Below are 20,399 nucleotides of genomic sequence, written 5' to 3'. Positions count from 1 at the left end.
CTGAAATCCAGCAGCACCAAAAGGAAAAAGCACAAAGTAAAAGCATGCTGCCCTCTGCTGGAGCTCTTAAGCAGCACACTAAGATCAAACTCGGGACCTGCTGCTGATTATTCAAAGTTCTCATGAAACATTGCCTACATCTGTTGATGGCACAGTTGGCGTGGGGCACCCACAATTTTGTTGTACCTGTACAATGACAATAAAGAGCTATTCTATTTAAGAGAAAATTATTCTGGAAGCTTTTACATGATTATCTCAAGGATTTTACAATTTTTTCAGACCCTGCCTCTGAACATGAGCACCAACTAACAGGAACTGTGGTACAGCATGAGCAAATATGTGAGGGTGGTGCAGGACATGCATGAGAACAGTGAGACAGTCAGAGAGGCTGATATGGTTTGGACATATGCAGAGAAGGGAGAGTGGATAGGAGGAAAGGAGGAAGAAGTCAAAGACGATCCATGGATGTGGTGAAGGAGGATGTGCGGAGGGTTAATGCTGGTATAGGAGGAGACGTAGGCAGATGATTCAGTGTGGAAAAAATATTATGAATGACAACAAAGAAATGCATCACATAGAATGACTTCACATACAGTAAGAGTGAGACCATAAATGTGTGAAATGAAGAAGTGATCTGAGGGAGGTTACAGGTGACTCTGAAGATTTTTTCTGAGGGGTCCTGAAGACAAAAGCACAAAAAAAAAAAAATCACTTTTAGGTTTAAGGCTCAGCTGCTGTGAGGCTGCAGACCCAGATGAGCTTTAAAGGCAAATCTTCTAATCAGTTCTAACACGTGCGTGAGACGGTTTGTCTTTGAACAGGGAAATACAGAAAGCTGAGGCTGTGTAACCACAGGATGCACAGGGTGTGTACTGTTTCCTGTTTCCTGTGTTCTAGGTTTTGTTTTTGTGAGCTGGTAACAGTTCAGCAAGAAAAAAGATAAAACCAGCTCAGCAGACACAGCTGCATGTCAGCAGCTTTCATTCCTGAAACACAGATGTGGTGTTTGAGTTCACAACAGCAAACTGCTCGACAGTTTCACATGTTCACTTACACATGACTGGACCCCTCCACAGGCACATATATACACAGAGGTGCTGCACAGGTCACTGCTGGAGAGCATTGTTGACACAACAATGACTGTGAGAGTTTCTAATGTCTAAATTGGGAAGGTTCTCTCGGTGATGAGTGAAAAATGTAAACCCGCCTGCTTCCAACTTCCTGTGCTGTTAAAGTCTGACTGAGCTGAGAACTGCAGACGAGTCATTCAGTCTCTGTCCTCCATCAGTGTCTGTAACTTCATCAGAACATCTCTGTTCAGAACTTCTCAGAGTTGCAGTTTTTGTGAGGCCCATTTTTTAAAATATTACTTCCTGTTCCTCCAAATAAAGGTCGCAACACGTTTCTCGCTCTATTTTCACTTTCCAATGAAGACATGAAATTAACTCAGAAATGACCTTTACGAAAACGAGCCGTTGTTTATCAGCTTGTTGCAGCTTTATTAATGGATCCATAATGTTTAAACATACAAACATTTTTCTATCAAATTTAACACTAAGGTGTTCATTTCATTAAGTTGTGTTTACTCATCAGAGCAGAGGAAACATGTTTTAGACACCACACATACACTGAATACTAATGTCATATATAACTGATTATAAAAGCTGGGATCAAAAAGTTCAATATAAAAAAAGAATAAAATGATTTGAGTTTGGCTCTCAGCTCTGTCAGAGTCATCATTTCATGCAGAACTGTGACTGCTCCTGGCATGTTTGAAATGCTCCCTGGAAGACCGCTCTGACCTTGTGCAGGCCTGCATTTGTAAAACACTAACAGCGGCCCTCTTATTCATCTTCATTACCGACACTGGATTGACCAATCAAATCTCTTAGCTTAACTGGCCCCTGCCCTACCTTTCCTGTGTGCTCATGCACCTTGTTGAACAGAGGTTAGTGTGGAAGAGGTGGTTCTCAGCTAAAAAGCTGAGAAAGAAAAAGAAACTAGAAATAAACTCAGTAAACTGAAAACATCTGGATTTAGGGTTTGTTGAGAAAGTCATCTCCTCTTTCGATGATGCGTCTGAGGGCGTGCAGAATTAGAACATCAGCGCCGTCCTTCAGGTCAGATTCTGAGTGGATGTTCTTCACTGGATAGATGTTGTCAATGTTGATCCTCGTGTCTGTGCTGAACTTATAAATCTACATATGAAAATCACAACACCTCAGTTCAGAAGTGAGAGATCGGACCAAACCAAAGTTTACACTGAAATACTTAAACTAACCCACCTTTTTCTTTAGAGATACGCTCTTGTAGACGTTCCTGATATCTCTGCTGATCTTCGGACAGGCCTCATCAACACTGATAATCCTGATTCTGTTTAAGGTGCTCTTACCCATTTCATTTGCTTCATCTCTGATGTCCTCGATTACCTCCATGTTCTCTTGCTTCATGCTAGATATAGTGCTGGCATCAATGACAAAAACCAGAATGTGCACTTTGTCGCTGTCTGAAGGACTGCTGTTGTAGTGTCGGTCATCTTTGGACAGTTTACATTCAGGATTGAACTGAAAAACAAACTGAGTGTATGGATGTGGGACCAAATGAATGAATTCTTTAAACTCAGTATCAGACCTTTACAAAAACAGCAACTGTACCCTGTAACCTTCTTTGATGTGTCCCTTCAGGGCCCGTTTGACGTCCTTCACATGCAACTGTCTGGTTTTTCTGCTGCTGGCGTTCAGTCCCGCCATGTCATTCAAGACAAAAGGGTAACAGCAGTTTGAGTCTCCCTTTTTTATCTTGAAGGCTTTATACTGTGGACCAGAATATCAGAGTCATTGAGTGTGGAGTAGTGCTGACCCGTAAGTCTTATTTTTATCATGACTGCAACAAAAACATTACCAACAATGTCCTGCTGTCCACCTCAGCTAAAGGAGTCCCAGAAATGGACCTCTGCACATGTTTGTGCAGTTGCAAATGAGTTACAAAAAAAATTTGTAAATCATTTTGGTTTAAAATACGCAATAAAAACAAAATATATTCATTTACTTCGTTTTGGAACATTTTTTTTAATGGAATTATCTGACCAAGGTTATTATACACAACAAAAGCTGAAGTGAAACATCAAACGAGATGTGAAAAAATGTTTCAGTGAAGTAAAATAAAAATAAAAACTATTGTGAATTTGGAAAACTAAACTGTGCCTGCTTGGAACTATGGTGGAAAAATCTTTTGTTAAAGTATTTTATTACTTTGGTAAAAATCTGTAATCACATCCTGGCTCATGAGGCTCTGGATGATGCTGAGTCAGCTGCTTTCAAAACATGCAGCGTTTTTTGAGTGAAAAAAATGCTTTAAAAGACTCAAACAAACACTGAAACGTATAAAAAACTAAAACTTCTTCTTCTTCTGCTTTCTTTAGGCACAGCGGATCATCTGCTCCCATCTCCCCTCATCACCATCACCTCACTTCCTTTTCAGATTACCATTCAATGTTGCCAAGTTTAAGATGTAGTCCACCTTCCTGTTTTGTCTCTTATACAGTACTGTGTAAAAGTTTTAGCCAGGTGTGGAAAAAATGCTGTAAACAACAAAATGCTTTCAGAACGACGAACTACTGGAAGTGATGGTATGGCCCCCACAGAGCCCTGATCTCAACATCATTGACTGTGTCTGGGATTACATGAAGAGTCAGAAGGATGTGAGGAAGCCTCCCACATAGCAGACAGGTCTGGCCCGGATCTGGTGTCAAGCCGGCACTGCTGGCTGACTTCTTACAAGGTAAGTAGTATGTCATCCAGGCCTGGCGTAGATGGCACTGTTTATGTGATGGCATGCCACATCTGGCCCGATTGTGGTTTGGTGTATGTGGCCCAGGCTCATAGAAAACAGGTCTGACCCGGATCTGGCATCAAGGTGGCACTTCTGACTGACTGGTGTCAGGGCAGGGTGTATGTCAACCAGACGTGGGCCAGGTCTGGCAATGATGTCACTATTTATGTTCCTATTTTCCTATTTTAGTTAGAAGACCCAAATGCCATGTTGTAATACTATACTGCTATGGTAGCCAACATTTCAAACACAGGTTTGACAGGTTTGTGAGTGTACACTTTATCCAAAACCTAGTGAGGATCTACTCATGTTCGGGTGGCTGTAGCTCAGGAGGTAGAGCAGGTCACCTACAGATTGGGAGGTTAGTGGTTCGATCCCTGGCCCTTCTAGTCTGCATGTCAAGAGTGTGTGTCGATGTATTTAGGATGCACTCAGTTTAGAGAAAGTTTGTGAATCCGGCATGTTGTATAGAGCGCTTTGAATAATCTGGGAGAGTGGAAAAGCGCTATGTAAGAATCTGTCCAAACAGAGTTTTGGCATGTTACTTTTGCACTATTATGTTCCGGCACATGTTGTTATTACATGGCTTGATTAAAGTACACATTAGGCTGACATCTGGGGCCAGAGCTGAAACTGGGCCAGCAGAGGACCACCAGTGTGTCTGCAACTGGCCTTGTGCTGGCCCATGTGTGGGCGACCTCTGGCAAACCATATCTGGGCCACTAAAGTGTCATAATTCTTTGCGGTATGTGGGCCATGTATAAGCACATTGTGTGGGCCAGATCCAGGCCATACCAATTTTGCTATGTGGGCTACATCCACAGAAGATCTGTGGTTAGTTCTCCAAGATGTTTGGAACAACCACCAGCCGAGTTCCTTCAACAACTGTGTGCAAGTGTACCTAAAAGAAGGTGGTCACACCAAATATTGATTTGATTTAGATTTTGCTTTTGTTCATTCACTGCATTTTTTGATTGATGAATATAAATGATTAACAATTCCATTTTTGAAAGCATTCTTTGTTTACAGCATATTTTCTCACCTGCCTAAAACTTTTTCACAGTACTGAACATCACCCTATGCTCCTCCCTCTTTTTGATGTACAGGCTCACCACAGCCATTTCTCTCCTTAACACTCAACCTATTCTGCACCTCCTCATCACCCATGTTCACTCCAGTCACCACTACCTATTCCTGGGAAAATCTCTAACACTTCATCTGATTTATTCTGCAATTATTCTTAAGAAATCAGCTGACTATGAGAGAGTAAAGTGGGAAGCACTGACTACTTTTTTTTGTTGAATGAGCCATCGCTGACAGCAATATCCATTTTTTAACTCCGTACAAGACAGAACTGTTTTATAGCTTATATAATGAATGCGTTTAAACAGTGAAAAAAGGAATAATTTCCTACTCAGTCTTATAACCACAATCATGCTTCATACCTTTTTTGTGCAAGATGAATGGGAGGTGCTTTGGACAGGAGACTCGGTGCATGGTCTGTTCTGTAGGACACTTTTAACAGAGTTGATGAAACTGGACTTTCCAGCTCCAATTGGGCCTTGTAGAAGAATCCTGAGCTGCTGTCCTTCAGTCTGAGGCTTGTAGCTGTTCACATACTGTAGATCGTCCTCTTTATTTCTGCTCAGAGGAGAAAACATCACATCACATTCTGGACACTGAACAAGTGATGGGCTGAAACAGGAAGTGATAATCAACAATAACAAAAGTTTCTCAGAGGGCTGTAAATGCTTACCCCCAGTTAAAGTGCTTCCTCCACGGTGCATCAAGTACTGACAACAGATGTTAAAGAAAGAATGACATCATTGGACAATAACTGATGTTCACTGGATGGAAAATAGCAGCTCTGACCAAACTTACATTTTACTGGAGAAGGAGGAGGAGGAGGGGCTTTTGAAAACAATCCTCCCATAACTGGAACATAAAGCATTTATTTTGAGATTTAACGGAATTATTTAATATTTGCCTTAAATCAAAATAAATGACCAACAGCAAACAGACATCTGAAGGATCGTACCTTTGCTGTGCTGATCTCTCCTCCCTCACTGAGATGTAGACAGTCTGCAGCCCAAATACCAGAGTGTGAAGTTACAGTCACCCCCTTCCAAAGCTCTTTTAACTTTCACTTTTCTTTTCTTATGAAACAAGATTTTGAAACTGCACCTATATAATCACTGGACACTTTATTAAGTATACCTTGCACACCCCATTCTGCCTTAACTCTTTGTGGCACAGATTGATAAACAGTATTTTTTTCTTCTTTTTTTTACCAGTGTTTGAAGTTTGAAGTTTTTTTTTTTGATATCTAATTATATTTGGGTTCTGGTAACAGTCAAAACTTGTGTCCTTAGTCCTTAGTGTTTCTGTGTTCATCTTAATTCCAGTAAGGGTTGGACTCTGTGCCTTGTTCTTGTTTTGAACTCTTAGTTAACAGATTCAGTTTCTGTTTAGGTTTTCTGTTCTAGTACTTTGAGTTAGATCACTGTTATATTAAAAGAGTGTAAAGAGGAAAACAACCTAACCATGCACCTGAGTTCCACTCCTTCATGTCACTGGCAGAAGTCCGAGTCCAGCAGGCCAGTGGGTGCCTATTAGTGATGTGCAAAGGAAGCAATGAACCAGTATTGAACCACTTCATTAACTGTATAGAGAGAAGGTTAATTCATTCAAAGCTTCATTTAGTGAGCTCTAGTGGTGAAATAGGAGACATGAAATAGGAGAAATGTGCTGAGTGTAAGAATAGAAAATGTAATAGTCTTTTGCATTGATGCTTTGTTGAGCTGTATGTCTGGATTTTGCTCTTGTGCACCATCTGGTGGTGAACCATGGAGGATACACTTGTTTGCAGTTTGGGTCTCCACCCAGCCACCTTTTTTGCTAGCGCACATGGTGTCTGCATGCTGCATTTCTCGGTTATTCCCACACATGGAGAAAGTAATGTTCAAAATTAGATAAATAGAAGAAATAAGTAAGGAAGAAGATAGAGAATAAGATACTAAGGCCATAAAGGACTATTTAGCCCAGGGGCGATTCTAGGATCAGAGCTTTGGGGGTGCTGAGCCCCCAGAGAGCTGCCCAGCCAGGCAAGATAAACTTTACTCATCACGATGAGACTTCTCCCCTGTCTCTGTCAGTCCTTGCATTCTTAAATGTCTCCAGTTTTCCCGAGTTCTCTGACTGTCTCCTTGGTGCATTTAAACCCCTGTTCCTCCCTGTCCTCGTCATCCGTTGTCTTCGTCTCCGTTGTCTTCGTCTCCGTTGTCTTCGTCTCCGTTATCAGTCATCATAATTTTACCATCTCTGTGCAAGTCTGCAAATTTCTTTATTAGATCATAAGATTCTTAAATTCATCAAGCCTCTCTGTGCCTGGGTCCTCATCACAAAACATGACATCACTGTTTTATACATTTTAACACAATTTAATCCCCACATTTGTGAAAGAAAAGCAAAACATTTTTTTTTGAAAAGTCTGTAACAAAACCATCAAATCTGATAAAGGTTATTTAAATACTGCAAAAGAAGAATGGATTGGAATACAAAAAAAATGCATATCCCAACTTTAATTACTGGCGGAGAATAATGAATGATACTCATAGTGAGTAAAAAGTAAACACTGCTTTTTTTGGACAGAGATTCACTTTTAATGTGTATGTATAATATAAATACAGATACATAAAAAATACTCTCCACAAACAGAAGAGTTCTTGAAATGTACAAAATATTAATAAAACAAATTATAAAAATGGAGGCGACTTTGCCTATGGTACAATGTATATGTTACACACTGAAGGACGACAGGGTTCATTCAGGTGCACATGAAGATTTATTGTGCTGAAACACAGTAAAACAGTTCGGTGTTACTGGCGGCTTCCATTGTAATAACTGGCCTGCGTTACTTTGTGAGAGATTATTTTGCCAGTTACCTATTTGGCTGAGCCGCCACTGCCACCTACTGGCGAAACTAAATATCGCCCTAACTTCACATCAGGTGGGAGCAAATGAGCTTTTCGCTCTGTGTTATGATGCAAACTATTGTAACAACAAATAGCAAAAAAAGATGATGGGAGGGGCACGAACACATAAGGAACACATCTGAGACTTGTTCTTAATGCTCAAAATACTCAGGGTGCCACACCCTCCCCTACTTAAGAAAAAAAAAAAGAAAAAAAAAAGGCTTCTGTCTATTTTTTCCCAAACTCTTTGAACATGTTTGCTGTTGTCAGTACATTTCTTGCGTACTATTAGTATACCTATCCCTGAGTAAAAATTATGGTTACACATACTTCTGACATCTGTTCAATGAAACATTGCAATTCAACAATTTGCATTCAGCAAATCAAAACTCACAGTAGAAGCTAATCATGAATCATGTTGTGCCAAGTAACCCTTTTTCTCCCTCAAGGTTAGTAAACAAGTTCATCATATTACTGCAAATTTTCGACTGTAACCAGACTCAATATTCGGCCAACAATACACTAGTCTGTCACCACACTTAACTTTGTTTACAGATTAAGGCACTTTTACAGATGGTCATCATCATCATATGTTCAGCATGTGACAAGTTAGCACACACCATAAGAATGAGCATAGATTCTGTCCATTGTCCTTTGGTGCTACGTTTGCTCTATTCTGCTTGTCACAATGTTCATGTTAATGTCTTCATTTAGGATCAGTTTCCTATTACTGTCTCTCACACCTTGCTGGTATATCTTCAGGCCACCAAGGCCTCCACAGTCTCTGGGTGCAAATAGCTCCCATCTTAACACTGTCCATATCAGCTTGTCTGACTGTGGGTTGTCCTAATATGTCATATGTCAGCATTTTGGGCTGACGTCGCTCTCTCTTGGGGTGTCTGAGGACAGGTGACAACCCTTGTTCACTGTTGGAGTCACTGTCTCCTTGCTCATCTTGTTGTTCATCTGATGTTTGTTCATCCTGTGACTCCTGTTGGTTGTAATGTTGCTCTGCTGTCTGCAACTCAGGTTCGTGTACCTCTCTGTGGTCCTGTAAGAAAGGGTCGAAGTCAGCTGTTTGAGGCTCCTCCAGTTGTTGTTCACCCACCAGAGATTCCAGGGTTGGAGGGATAATGCTGGTGGTACTGTTTTGCTGTGGAAACCTCCACACCAGCTCACCCTCATCTTCACTCTCCATGTCTGTGTCTTGTTGTAGTAGCTGTTGTTGAGCTTCTACCTCCTTTTGTCTCAGGCTTTTTTGTCTTTCGTGTTGCTCCTGTCTGCTTGTTTTTTCTACAGGTAGACTGTCACATGGAAGCAACAGGTTCCTGTGTACTGTGCGGCTTTTTCCTCCCCTCTCTGGCTTGATCTCATAAACTGGGATGTCAGGGCTTTTTTGACTCACCACCACATACACTGTATCCTCCCAGTATGACCGAAGCTTGCCTGGGCCTCCTCTCTCTTTGAGGTTGCGGAGCAGGACCCTGTTCCCCGGATGAAGTTGAGCTCCGTAGATCTTACGGTTGTAATACTGTTTACCCCTCGAAGCTTCTTTTTGGGCTGCCATAGATGCAATCTCATAGGCCTCCTTCATTCGGGACTGCCATTTTGTCACATACTCCTCGTAGTTCAATTGCTGTTCCTGTGAAGGCAAGTTGAACAAGATGTCTATAGGAAGTCTTGGAGTACGGCCAAACAACAAATAGTACGGGGAAAACCCAGTAGCCTCATTCCGAGTGCAGTTGTAGGCGTGCACCACTTTTGTCAGTGATTCCTTCCAGTCTGCTTTTTCAAGGTCAGTTAGTGTCCGCAACATGGACAATAAAGTTCTGTTGAAACGCTCCACTTGCCCATTTCCTTGTGGATGATATGGGGTAGTGTGAGAGCCACGTAGACCACAGACTTTTTGCAGCTGGGAAAACATCTGATTCTCAAATTCCCTGCCCATGTCATGGTGGATGCGTGCTGGGAAACCAAAGTTCAGAGCAAAGTGATTGAAGACCTTATCCACCACTGTTTTTGCAGATTTGTTTTTTGTTGCATAAGCTTGTGCAAAACGCGTAAAGTGGTCCATCACTACCAGTATGTACTCATATCCCTGTTTACAAGTCTCAAGGTGCAGAAAGTCTATGGACACAAGCTCAAATGGGAATGTCGTTGTAATGGTGGTCAGTGGGGCCCTGGTAATCTTACTTGGCCGCTTTCTCTTGAGGCATTCGCAGGCATGCATTACAAAATGCTCCACATCACTTTGCATTCGAGGCCAGTAGAACCTGTCCCTTATTAAACACAGAGTTCTTTCTGCCCCCAAATGTCCCATCTCTTTGTGCAGTTCCCTGAACACAGTATCACGATGCTCTCTAGGGAGAAGGAGCTGATCTCTGCCTTTCACTCTCCTATAGAGGACTCCATCATCATTTATGTGCACTCTGCTCCACTGCCTCAGCAAGATTCTGACATCAGGGGGTTCTGCTGTTAGGGCACGACCTTTTGGTAAGTAGTTGTTGATTTTGTGTTGTAAAAAGCGACCGATGATGGGATCTTTCTCCTGACTCACTCGGATTTCTTCTGGTGACAGAGACTTTCCAGCAGACAGTGTGACTGCGTCTTGCACTAGACTGACGGCACTCAGGCTGACAACAACAGTTTCATGCAGCAGATTCTCCCTCTGCAATACTGCACTTTCAACAGCAGCTCTAGTGACACCCTGTTTGACTTCTGATGTGCACTGTGCCATATACTGCTCGATGTTTAGTGGTAAGCGGGATAGGCCATCTGCATCAGCATTTTTCTTCCCCGGCCGATATTTGACAGTAAAGTTGAAGTCAGCCAGTTCACTCACCCACCGGTGGCCTGTGGCATTCAGCTTTGCTGTCGTGAGGACATATGTCAAAGGGTTATTGTCTGTGTAGACAACAAAATGTGGGGCGTAATATAGGTAGTCCCGAAAGCGTTCACAGACTGCCCATTTTAAGGCCAAGAATTCCAGCTTTCCCGAATGCATATGATAGTTTTTCTCAGGGGGTGTTAATGTCCTTGAGCCATATGCAATGACCTTCAACTTGCCTGCTTGCTTTTGATATAACACAGCTCCCAGGCCCTGCTGTGAGGCATCACAATGGAGTACAAAGGGCTCTGTGAAATCAGGGTAACCCAAAATAGGTGGCTGTGTTAGACAATCAGTCAACTCATTTAGGGCATTTTGATGGCTCTCAGTCCATCTAATGGGTGTGTTAGGCGGTGGTCGACCTTTTGGCTTTGCCTTAACCACTTTCCCCTTTGTCCTGGGCACTGGTGGCGGTGCTTTATCTGGAGGCAGTGTCAGCAACTGGTACAGGGGTTTTGCCACTTTTGAAAAGTTTGGGATATAGGATCTGTAGTAGGACAGGAATCCTAGGACCCGACTCAGTTCCCCCACAGTGGATGGTGGTTTGTCTCTGAGAGCTTGTACAGGGGCTATTTCCGCTGGGTCCATGGTATATCCCTCTTCGGACACCATCCGACCAAGGAAACGCACCTTTCTCTTGAAGATGTCACATTTCTGTGGGCTGAGTTTGACACCATGTTTTTGGTATCTCTGAAGGACGGCTCTGATGTGTTCAAGATGAGTATCAAATGAAGGAGAGTGGACTAAGTTGTCGTCCAAATATGGCTGGCAGATTACATCCCGCAGTCCCTTAAACAGTCCTCCATGCTCCGCTGAAACTCTGCTGGGGCTGAGCTGAGGCCAAAGGGTATGCGGTTCCACTGGTACAAGCCCCAAGGTGTGATGAAGGCTGTCAGGGGACGACTTTCAGGGTCCAGGAACCCCTGATGATATGCTTTCCCCTGATCAAGAACAGAGAACCAGGAGCTGCCATGAAGGGAATCTAGCATGTCCTGAATTCTGGGAATTGGGTGTCTGTCTGGTACTGACTTCCGGTTGAGTTCCCTGTAATCACAGCACAATCTCAATTCACCTGACTTCTTCCGAACGCAGACGATTGGAGACGAGTAGGGTGACCTGGACTCTGAAATCCACCCACGGTTCAGCAGGTCTTGAAGATAGTCTTTCACCTCTTGGTGCAGAGGCTTTGGCACAGATATGTAGGTCTTTCGAACAGGTGTTGTGTCATGCAATGTGATGTGCATGTTTAAACTGGGGATGCACCCAACATCTTTATCATCATAAGCGAAAGCATGACATTCCTCTCTTAACAGCTGTCTCACCGTTTGTTGTTCATTTTCACGGAGATGGTCCAACTTAACTGGAGGGTCCCACTGAGGTGGCTTATGGCTGGAGGAAGGTGTGTTAATAACCTCATTCACCTGTATAGGAGGCTGTGACGAAATCTGCTCCACTGAGTCTTGTGTCTTTTCAGGGGTGATGGGGTACACTGCTTTTATTTCTTCCAGATGTCCCAGAACAGTGTGAGGAATTAAGTTGACATCCCGCTTGTTGGTATTAGCTATTGCGACTGGGATGTACACTGACCTGCCCTCCATTATTGTGACTAGTCCCTCTTGAATGACAAGACCCTCAGGCAACTGTGATGGTTCATTTGGGACAAACAACAGACTCTGTCCTGAAAACTGGGCTCCAATGTGTGCACGGACATATGTGGTGGTAATCTGTTCAGCAGCCAGACATAGTCCCCTCTTTCCTGCCAGTACTGTGCCCACACTTTGGTTTTGGTCTGGTGACTGCAATAGTTTTAGTACTGATTTAGCAGTGTTTACTGATACTGAGAGGATTTGGCTGATTTTTCGAACGTTGCGTGATCTTGGTTGTCGCTTGCCCCATTTACTCACAACTTCCTCTATTACATTAAATCCAATAATGGGCAGTTGTGCAACATTGGGGTCACTGGATACAAGCATTGGGACTAGAAGACAATTTTCAGGGTTACAGTCCAAATAGAATTCTGTCTCTACCCACCCATCATATGGGATTTCACTACCATTAGCTGCTAAAGCTACTAGAGGTTCTGTTCCCAACAGCTCAGCAAGTGGCCTGACAATGCTGTGTGGTAGGTGTTGTTCTCGCCATTCATTGTTAATCAGACTTGCCTGAGCTCCGGTGTCCCACAGGGCCTCTACTGGTACCTTATCTAGGTGGCACTGAACTGTGCATCTTTTCCCAATGAGACTGATGAGCTTGGTTTGCCGTTGTGAGGGCATATAACCATTAGATGTGTCACTTGTCAATTTGTTGCTGTTTGGCTCTTTCGGGCCAGTTTCAGTGTGTGTAGAGTCATTTTGTGGTGCTTGTTGATGCGAGGTGTTTTGCACATAGACAGGATTTACCTGGGACCTGGGTGATGAGTGGGCTACTGTGGGTCCCGGCTCAGTAGCCCCCTCCCGTTTCCCTGGGTGATCCTGGCCTGTCTACACCCTCGAGACAGGTGGCCCTCCTGACCACAGCGGTAGCAGTGTCTGCACAGGTCACCAAGCTGGGCCTCTCTACACATTTGACAACCTCTTGCACGCCTTGTTGTTGGAGAGGACCGACTGTCCATACTTGACCTGAACTTTGTTGCTTCTAAAGTCTCATTAAACATTTTCTTTACTTCAAGTACATCAGCTTTCAGGCCTTCAATCAGCTTAGCTGTCTCTGAGTCCATGCCCATACTCTGTCCCTGTTTTTTCTTTGTGGCAACCACTTCACCCCCCTTCGTCCGAATTTCATCCTTTCTGTCTGGTTCACTGTTCAAAGGTGGCTGAGTGTGGTTGTGTTGTGGCTCTGTGTGTACCTCATTTATCCTTGGTGTTTTTACTGTAGTATTTCTCCTCAGTTTGTTTTGTCGCTCTAATTCAAGGCTGGCTGCTTCATTTATCTTCTCAATCAAAACCTCATCTGTTACTTGGTAGTTGCTGAGATAAGGCTTTAACTGAAACTTCACCGCTTCACTGAGGAGGCCAGTCTCTAATGAGCGCAGGAATTTGCGCTGAATTAAGTCTGGGCTGAACTGCTCCCCTTCATCGTCATCACCAGACTTCCAGAGCAATTTCTCTCTGAGTTCTATTGCCCTGAACAGAAAGCACTGAGCAGATTCTTTGGGGTCTTGGGATATGCTCATGAGTTGATGAAGCAGGTCAGCTGACGAGTCTACTTTGTAGTGTCCCCTTAATATAGTTCTTAGTGTGGGAAGTGTGAGGTCACGCTTCACTTCCAGCAAGTCTCGAAGGTGAAGGCCAGGGCTTACTGCCTTAATCACAGCTTCAATGATTTCCGTCTCTGAGTAGCCTTTCTTAAGCCCGGAATCAATTTGGTTGGTCAAGCTAGTGAAAGATAACTTGTCTTTTTGTCCTGCTTCCCCAATCTGACCCCAGATCCGAAAGTCTTTTCTAAGAGTCACTTCTGGTGTAGTAAAGGGTGCAGGCTGACTTACTTGTTTTTCACTTATCTTAGCTGCACCTTTAAACTCTGTCCCCAACGCTTCAATTTTTTCTTCCAGAACACGTCGTGCCTCTGCTTGAGCTTGTTGGAGCTGACTGTACTCTTGTTTCAGTCTTTCTATCTCACTGAGCTCTGCACGTTGTAGCTCCACTTCAGTCACAGGATGTTCTTGTAATGACTGTACGAATGACTGGAGATCAAGGATGAACTGCTGAAACACTTCGGATTCCTCTGCTTTTTCAATCTCGTCCAGAGTACTTTCTGCCAGCCGAATCAGAGCACGTCGGGACTGTCCTTTAAAACCCACCCCTGCTGGTTCGCTGCACTTAAGATGCTGGCACACCTTGGTGAGTTCGGGTTTCCCAAGTGTCCACAATGCTGTGCTGATCTCATCCTGTAGTTGTTCCATCTTTACCAGATGTAGATTTAACGTGTTCTAGGTTCTTGTCTGGAGCAGGAAATATGCTCCTGGCTGCTGGCTCGCCAAATTATGTTACACACTGAAGGACGACAGGGTTCATTCAGGTGCACATGAAGATTTATTGTGCTGAAACACAGTAAAACAGTTCGGTGTTACTGGCGGCTTCCATTGTAATAACTGGCCTGCGTTACTTTGTGAGAGATTATTTTGCCAGTTACCTATTTGGCTGAGCCGCCACTGCCACCTACTGGCGAAACTAAATATCGCCCTAACTTCACATCAGGTGGGAGCAAATGAGCTTTTCGCTCTGTGTTATGATGCAAACTATTGTAACAACAAATAGCAAAAAAAGATGATGGGAGGGGCACGAACACATAAGGAACACATCTGAGACTTGTTCTTAATGCTCAAAATACTCAGGGTGCCACATATACAATGTATGAAAAGATCTTTACTGCATCCAGTCAGTTAGCTAGTTAGTACCCTTAATATTAGCACATGCACATATGACAAAATAACCAGCTTCTCTCATTCCATTTCAAACAGGACAGTGGTAACAACAGTAGGCTACAGACAATTTTAAGTTTTAGATTTTAAATCAGTTATATAAATTTCAGTGGGAGCAACAGGACGGTCAAATGTCGCTGATTTTACTACAGAGCAGGACGGATTGTAGGGTAGCAAACATCGTCGGAAAACACGTTTTCAACACTGCAGGTTACCTGGGTGTAATCTAAAAAGAAACATGTTATGACTCCTAAACAAATTGTATAAAGAGTAACTGAAGGTTAAATGCAGCTAATATGTCCTGTTTTAAGCCAGGCACTCACACTTTGCTGTGTCTCAGCCACCATCACTCTGGCAGAAAGGGCCAGTGTTGCCAAAAGTAAGCAAAATCGCTGTCCTAAAAGTCGCTATAAGTCGCTAAATGACGTCATCGCCTAATTTGCATAATTGGTCATGCTAATGTAATTGTAACCCATGTTGTAGGAGAGAGAAATAACATCGTGGAAGAGACAAAGTGAGTAAAAAACGTCCTAAATGCATTTTGAATTTATTTAGAACTACAAATTAAATTTCTTTTAGCAATTATTGTTTTTTTAATGTCACAATTCCAACCCTGCTCCTTTATCCGGGCTTGGACCGGCAAAAGTGACCCGAAATAGGCACCCTGGTGGAGTTACTTTGTGTGTGTGTTTATAAGTAGTTTTAAACCTTGTGATCCACAAAACAGCATAATAGTAAAAGAAGAACTGACTGCGTTACAGTCAGTGCGGGAGCGGCAGCTTCGCTCCTGAGCGATTCATTTGCAGTTTGGACGCATAGGTGTGAACTTTCTCCTGTCCTGATAGCAGCTGGGGGAGGACTATCCTCCGCCTGTGAGCGCTTTGGCACGCCTCAGCACCCGCAAAAATGGGGTAAAAACGTCCCTGATTTAGCCTCTCTTGGATGTTGGCTCACAAGGTTTGTGTACTTTAAATTTTTTATTTTCTGTGATTAATGACTTTTAGATTGATTGAAAGTACAAGAATGCATGTTTTTTATTGTTTTTTTTTTTTTTCCTCCTATCTGTGAGCAGTTCTCACATGTTGCCAAAACCAGAATAAACCCTGTTTTATAACTATGCATTGTGCCTATGTCAATCCTTTAGGGTGCTACAGAAAAGAATAAAATAAAATGTCGTTATTGTCATTGTCACAGGTACAATGAAATTGAAAGTGGTCTCCGATTAGTGCATCATCCATAAAATATAAAGTTGAATTAAAATCAAAAATAAAATACCTAAAGTGCCAATAAGAATAATATACCTAGACAATGGCCTGAGTCCACATGTACACAGACATTATACTTCCTTAACACTTCATTTCACTAACAGTATAAACAGACAGTCACATACCTCATACCTCAGTCAGTGCATAGATCATTTCAGCGTAATGACCATTATTTTGTAGCAGCATTAAGACATGTTACTGCAGTTGGGTAAACACTGTATTTGAGTCTATTTGTCTTTGCATTGATTGTACCGTCTGCCAGAGGGGAACAGCTCAAATAGGGAATGGCCAGGGTGTGAGGTATCATTTATAATGTTCTGGGCTTTTTTAAGACAGCGGGTACTGTGTAGATCTTCCAGCGTGGGGAGAGGGCAGCCAATGATCCTTTGTGCAGTGTTAATAACCCTCTGGAGTGCTTTCCTCTGAGCCACTGTGCAGCTAGTGTACCAGATGCATATGCAGTAGGTTAGTATGCTTTTGATGGAGGCTCTGTAGAAGGACACCAGCAGTCTCTATGTGATGTTATTCCTCCTGAGAATTCTCAGGACGTACAGTCTCTGTTGGGCCCTTTTCAGCAGCTCAGATTTGTTCAAACTCCAGGAAAAGTTCTCCTCTATGTTGTCTCCCAGGAAGCGAATGTCTGCCACCCTCTCCACACAGTCCCTGCTGATGATTAGTGGTGGGATCTCTGTCTTTTTTCTTCTGAAGTCTATTATGAGTTCTTTAGTCTTTGAAGTGTTAAGGAGGAGATTATTAGCCTTACACCATGGCAGCTGCTCCACCTCGTCTCTGTAAGCAGACTCGTCACCCCTGGGGATGATCCCCATCCTGATTGTGTTTTTGTTTCTTTTCTGGCTGAAAACTTGTCCAGCTTTGAAATCACTCGTTCAGAAGATACTGAGACGTTACAAAGCATCTTGCAATCATGGAATGAATTCATAGACCAAAATGTATTCTAAACTTTTGACTCATTAAGTTGCCATCTTTGGCAGATATAACAGCTGAACACACCTTCAAATATTCTTTTGTAAGTTCTTCCCCTATCTGTTGCCAAAGTTCCCATAAATGTGTGGCACTTATAGGTTGCTTTGCATTCCCTCGTCTTTCCAGTTCATCCCAAACCAGTTTGATGGAGTTTTAGTCTGGAGACTGTGCTAACCACTCCGTGTTTTCAAGCTTACAATCTTGTTCTTTTTTCCTGAGGTAGATCTGGCACAGCTAGAACTTATGTTTTGGGTCATTATCTTGAACTTTTGAATTGCCTTTTTCTCAATATATTTGTAGCAACACACTACCTTCTACAGTACAGTACTGTTCAACTGATGCTCATGAGGGTATGGTACCACAGTGTGTTCCAGCACTGTTTTATGCAGACAGAGGGGGTTGTAAGTAATCCAGAAAAGTTGGAACACCTGTAGGAATTAGTAGCACCAGCTGTCAAGGCTTGATCAACCTCCATCGCTGCAGAACAGCTTTAAATTGTTAACCCATGTTGTGTTCTCTGAAAAAGGCCTTTTTGTTTCTGAAATGTACATTATTTTTCACTTTTGGGTAACCTTACCTTTTTTTTAACCTCTGGCAGTTCACCACTTACCTTTGTACCATTTCAAGCTATTCGTTAGACGTGAATGACTTGAATTACAATAAATAACTGGAAAAATTGGGGTGTTCTAAAACTTTTGACTGGCATATTAGGGCTGTCAGTCGATTAAAATATTTAGTCATTATAAATCGCATACTTATCAATAGTTAAATCATGATTAATCGCAAATTAATCATAGATTTTATAATCACTTCTAAAGGAACTTTAAAAGGGTACTCTTCATGTTTCTAATAACCTTAACGGTACGGGAGTGGACAAATACACTTGCTTTATGCAAATATATGCTCAAAAATATGCTGAAAGGAAACTTAAGCATATACTCCCACACAATGTAACTGTTCAATTTACCATTAGACACAGTTAAGTCTCACAAAACATATTCCCATCTAAGTGGGATCAAAACAGGGAGACACAATACACATTAAAAATAAAAATACAAAAAATAAAATGCATAATGCATATGTAACAGTGGGAAGTGTAAAACATGAGCCTATAAAGTGAAGTTAGGCTGTAGCTTGTACTTCCAGTGTCTTTGAATTAAACAGTTTGGCTATACTTCTTTTTGCTCTCCAATTGTATTTAGCAGAGGCTGAGGAAACCAAGCTTCTTCCTCTTCTTTTTTCCTAACAAAACACGAACAAGGAAACACCACAAAGAAGAAACAAAAGAAAAGAACTAAAACATTAAGTACATGGGTTGTCCGTATTACTTTTGTTTCTTTGCACTGAACCAGTTGCCCAAACAGATGACAGGGCAGCTCACGTCTTCTGAAAAACATCCCCAGAAAGTGAAAATAACCTCTCACATGGTATGGATGTGGCAGGTGTTGCCAAGGACATGCATGCAAATTATGGCATCTCACTGTGTGCCCCTTCATGCTTGGACCACTGGGGGGACTGGGGACCATCCTCTATGTCAATAGTTGGCCCTGCCCTGTATCACTCCACACATTTCTCAATACAGTCTCCATCTTCATCAGATGAAGACGCTGAGGCAAGCATGAGAGCTGATCTTTTCTTAGATGTCTCATATGTTACTGGTTGTTCAGGCTGTGCAGGCCTCTGCCTCTCCCTCACCAATGCACTGATCAAGCGCCACACCTCAGCCCCGTCAGGTCTGCTCAGACACTTATGATCCTTAAACCTAGGATCCAGTGCCGTCGCAACCCTGAGCCACGTGATGTTAGTTTTCTTCCTTGCGCTGCTCCATTTCTGCTTTGAAGGTCTCCTTGAATTTAACCATGTAAGCTGGGTCATCCTCAGAGACCTCCTTCAATTACTTTATACACACACACACACACACACACACACACACACACACACACACACACACACACTTTCCCATGTCAGAAGTGGTAAGAGTAAGTATTAATAAATTACCTGCAGTGTTCTGGCACCGTCTACAGCTTCTTTAGTTTCTCCAGTTCAGCTGTTGTTGGCATTGTGACATTGGTTGGATGTAGTGCCAGTGTATCTCTCAGTGGTTCTTGAATTCTCAGAACATGCTTGGTCATCTCCAGGGTACTGTCCCATCTTGTTGATACATACTGTGTGAGTGACTCTTTCTTATGAAAATGTGCAATTTGCTGTTGTTTGAGCTCCATTGCATTTGGTGGGCTATGCTTGAAATGGCCTATGATGATGTTGGAGGAGGGGGAGATGGATTCAAACCTGTTGAAAAACTGGTTTAACTCATTTGCCCTCTGCACATCCCCCACAGTTTCACCACCACCTTTCTTTTGGAAACCAGTGATATCTCTCAGCCCTCTCCACACGCCCCTGACCCTGTGTGCCTGTAGTCGCTCCTCCAACTTCTTTCTGTAGGCGTCCTTGCTCTCCACAAATCTGTGTTTTAACTCCTTCTGCACCTGCTTAAGTCTTGCACAGTCCCCCAACATAAAGGCCCTTTTCTTTTCATTGAGTAGGGCCTTCAGGTTGTTTGTAACCCAAGGTTTGTTATTTGGATAGCAGCACATCTCTTTGATGGGATAGAGTTGTGCAGAACTTTATATACTCTGATATACAGTCTGTTAAACCATCAATGTCACTGCCATGTTGTTCGTCATTTGTTTACATGACACTTTTTCTTATACATGTAATACTTTTATTACCAACCTGAGAGTTTATCCACTGGTCATTTGACGTGACCAGAACTGAAACTGAATAGTGAGAAGTGAAACTGCCATAACAAGTGCAGCTTTTTCACGGGTTGCATTAAATAAGTGATTTATTTTTAACGTGGTATCTTTTCTTTGGTTTATGAATTGTGTATTTCCCTAGTCTTCTGTTGAGTATTAATGATCTTTTGTTTGGATTATCTTTAGATAATATCTTTAGATAATTTGTTAGTATTTGTGTTCCCTTTATATGTTAATGTGAATGATCAGGACACCATACAGCGTTTAGGTGACAGTTTCAGG

The 20,399-nt window shown here is 42.6% G+C and overlaps 1 protein-coding gene across 1 annotated transcript; it reads right to left on the bottom strand.

Annotated features, from left to right (window-relative positions):
* Positions 1-1,473: 1,473 nt before the first annotated feature.
* LOC100690833 (interferon-induced protein 44) lies at positions 1,474-5,990 on the bottom strand. Its single transcript, XM_005452467.4, has 7 exons — positions 5,870-5,990; positions 5,713-5,766; positions 5,588-5,624; positions 5,277-5,472; positions 2,655-2,813; positions 2,286-2,564; positions 1,474-2,198 (listed from the first exon to the last, which is right to left on the bottom strand). The coding sequence occupies exons 2-7, from the start codon at positions 5,762-5,764 to the stop codon at positions 2,037-2,039; spliced, it is 885 nt and encodes a 294-aa protein (XP_005452524.1). The 5' UTR covers positions 5,765-5,766; positions 5,870-5,990; the 3' UTR covers positions 1,474-2,036.
* Positions 5,991-20,399: the final 14,409 nt, after the last annotated feature.

The sequence above is a fragment of the Oreochromis niloticus genome, linkage group LG15, assembly GCF_001858045.2.
Source record: "Oreochromis niloticus isolate F11D_XX linkage group LG15, O_niloticus_UMD_NMBU, whole genome shotgun sequence".
Classification (NCBI taxonomy): domain Eukaryota; kingdom Metazoa; phylum Chordata; class Actinopteri; order Cichliformes; family Cichlidae; genus Oreochromis; species Oreochromis niloticus.
This window is presented reverse-complemented; position numbering and strand designations above follow the sequence as displayed.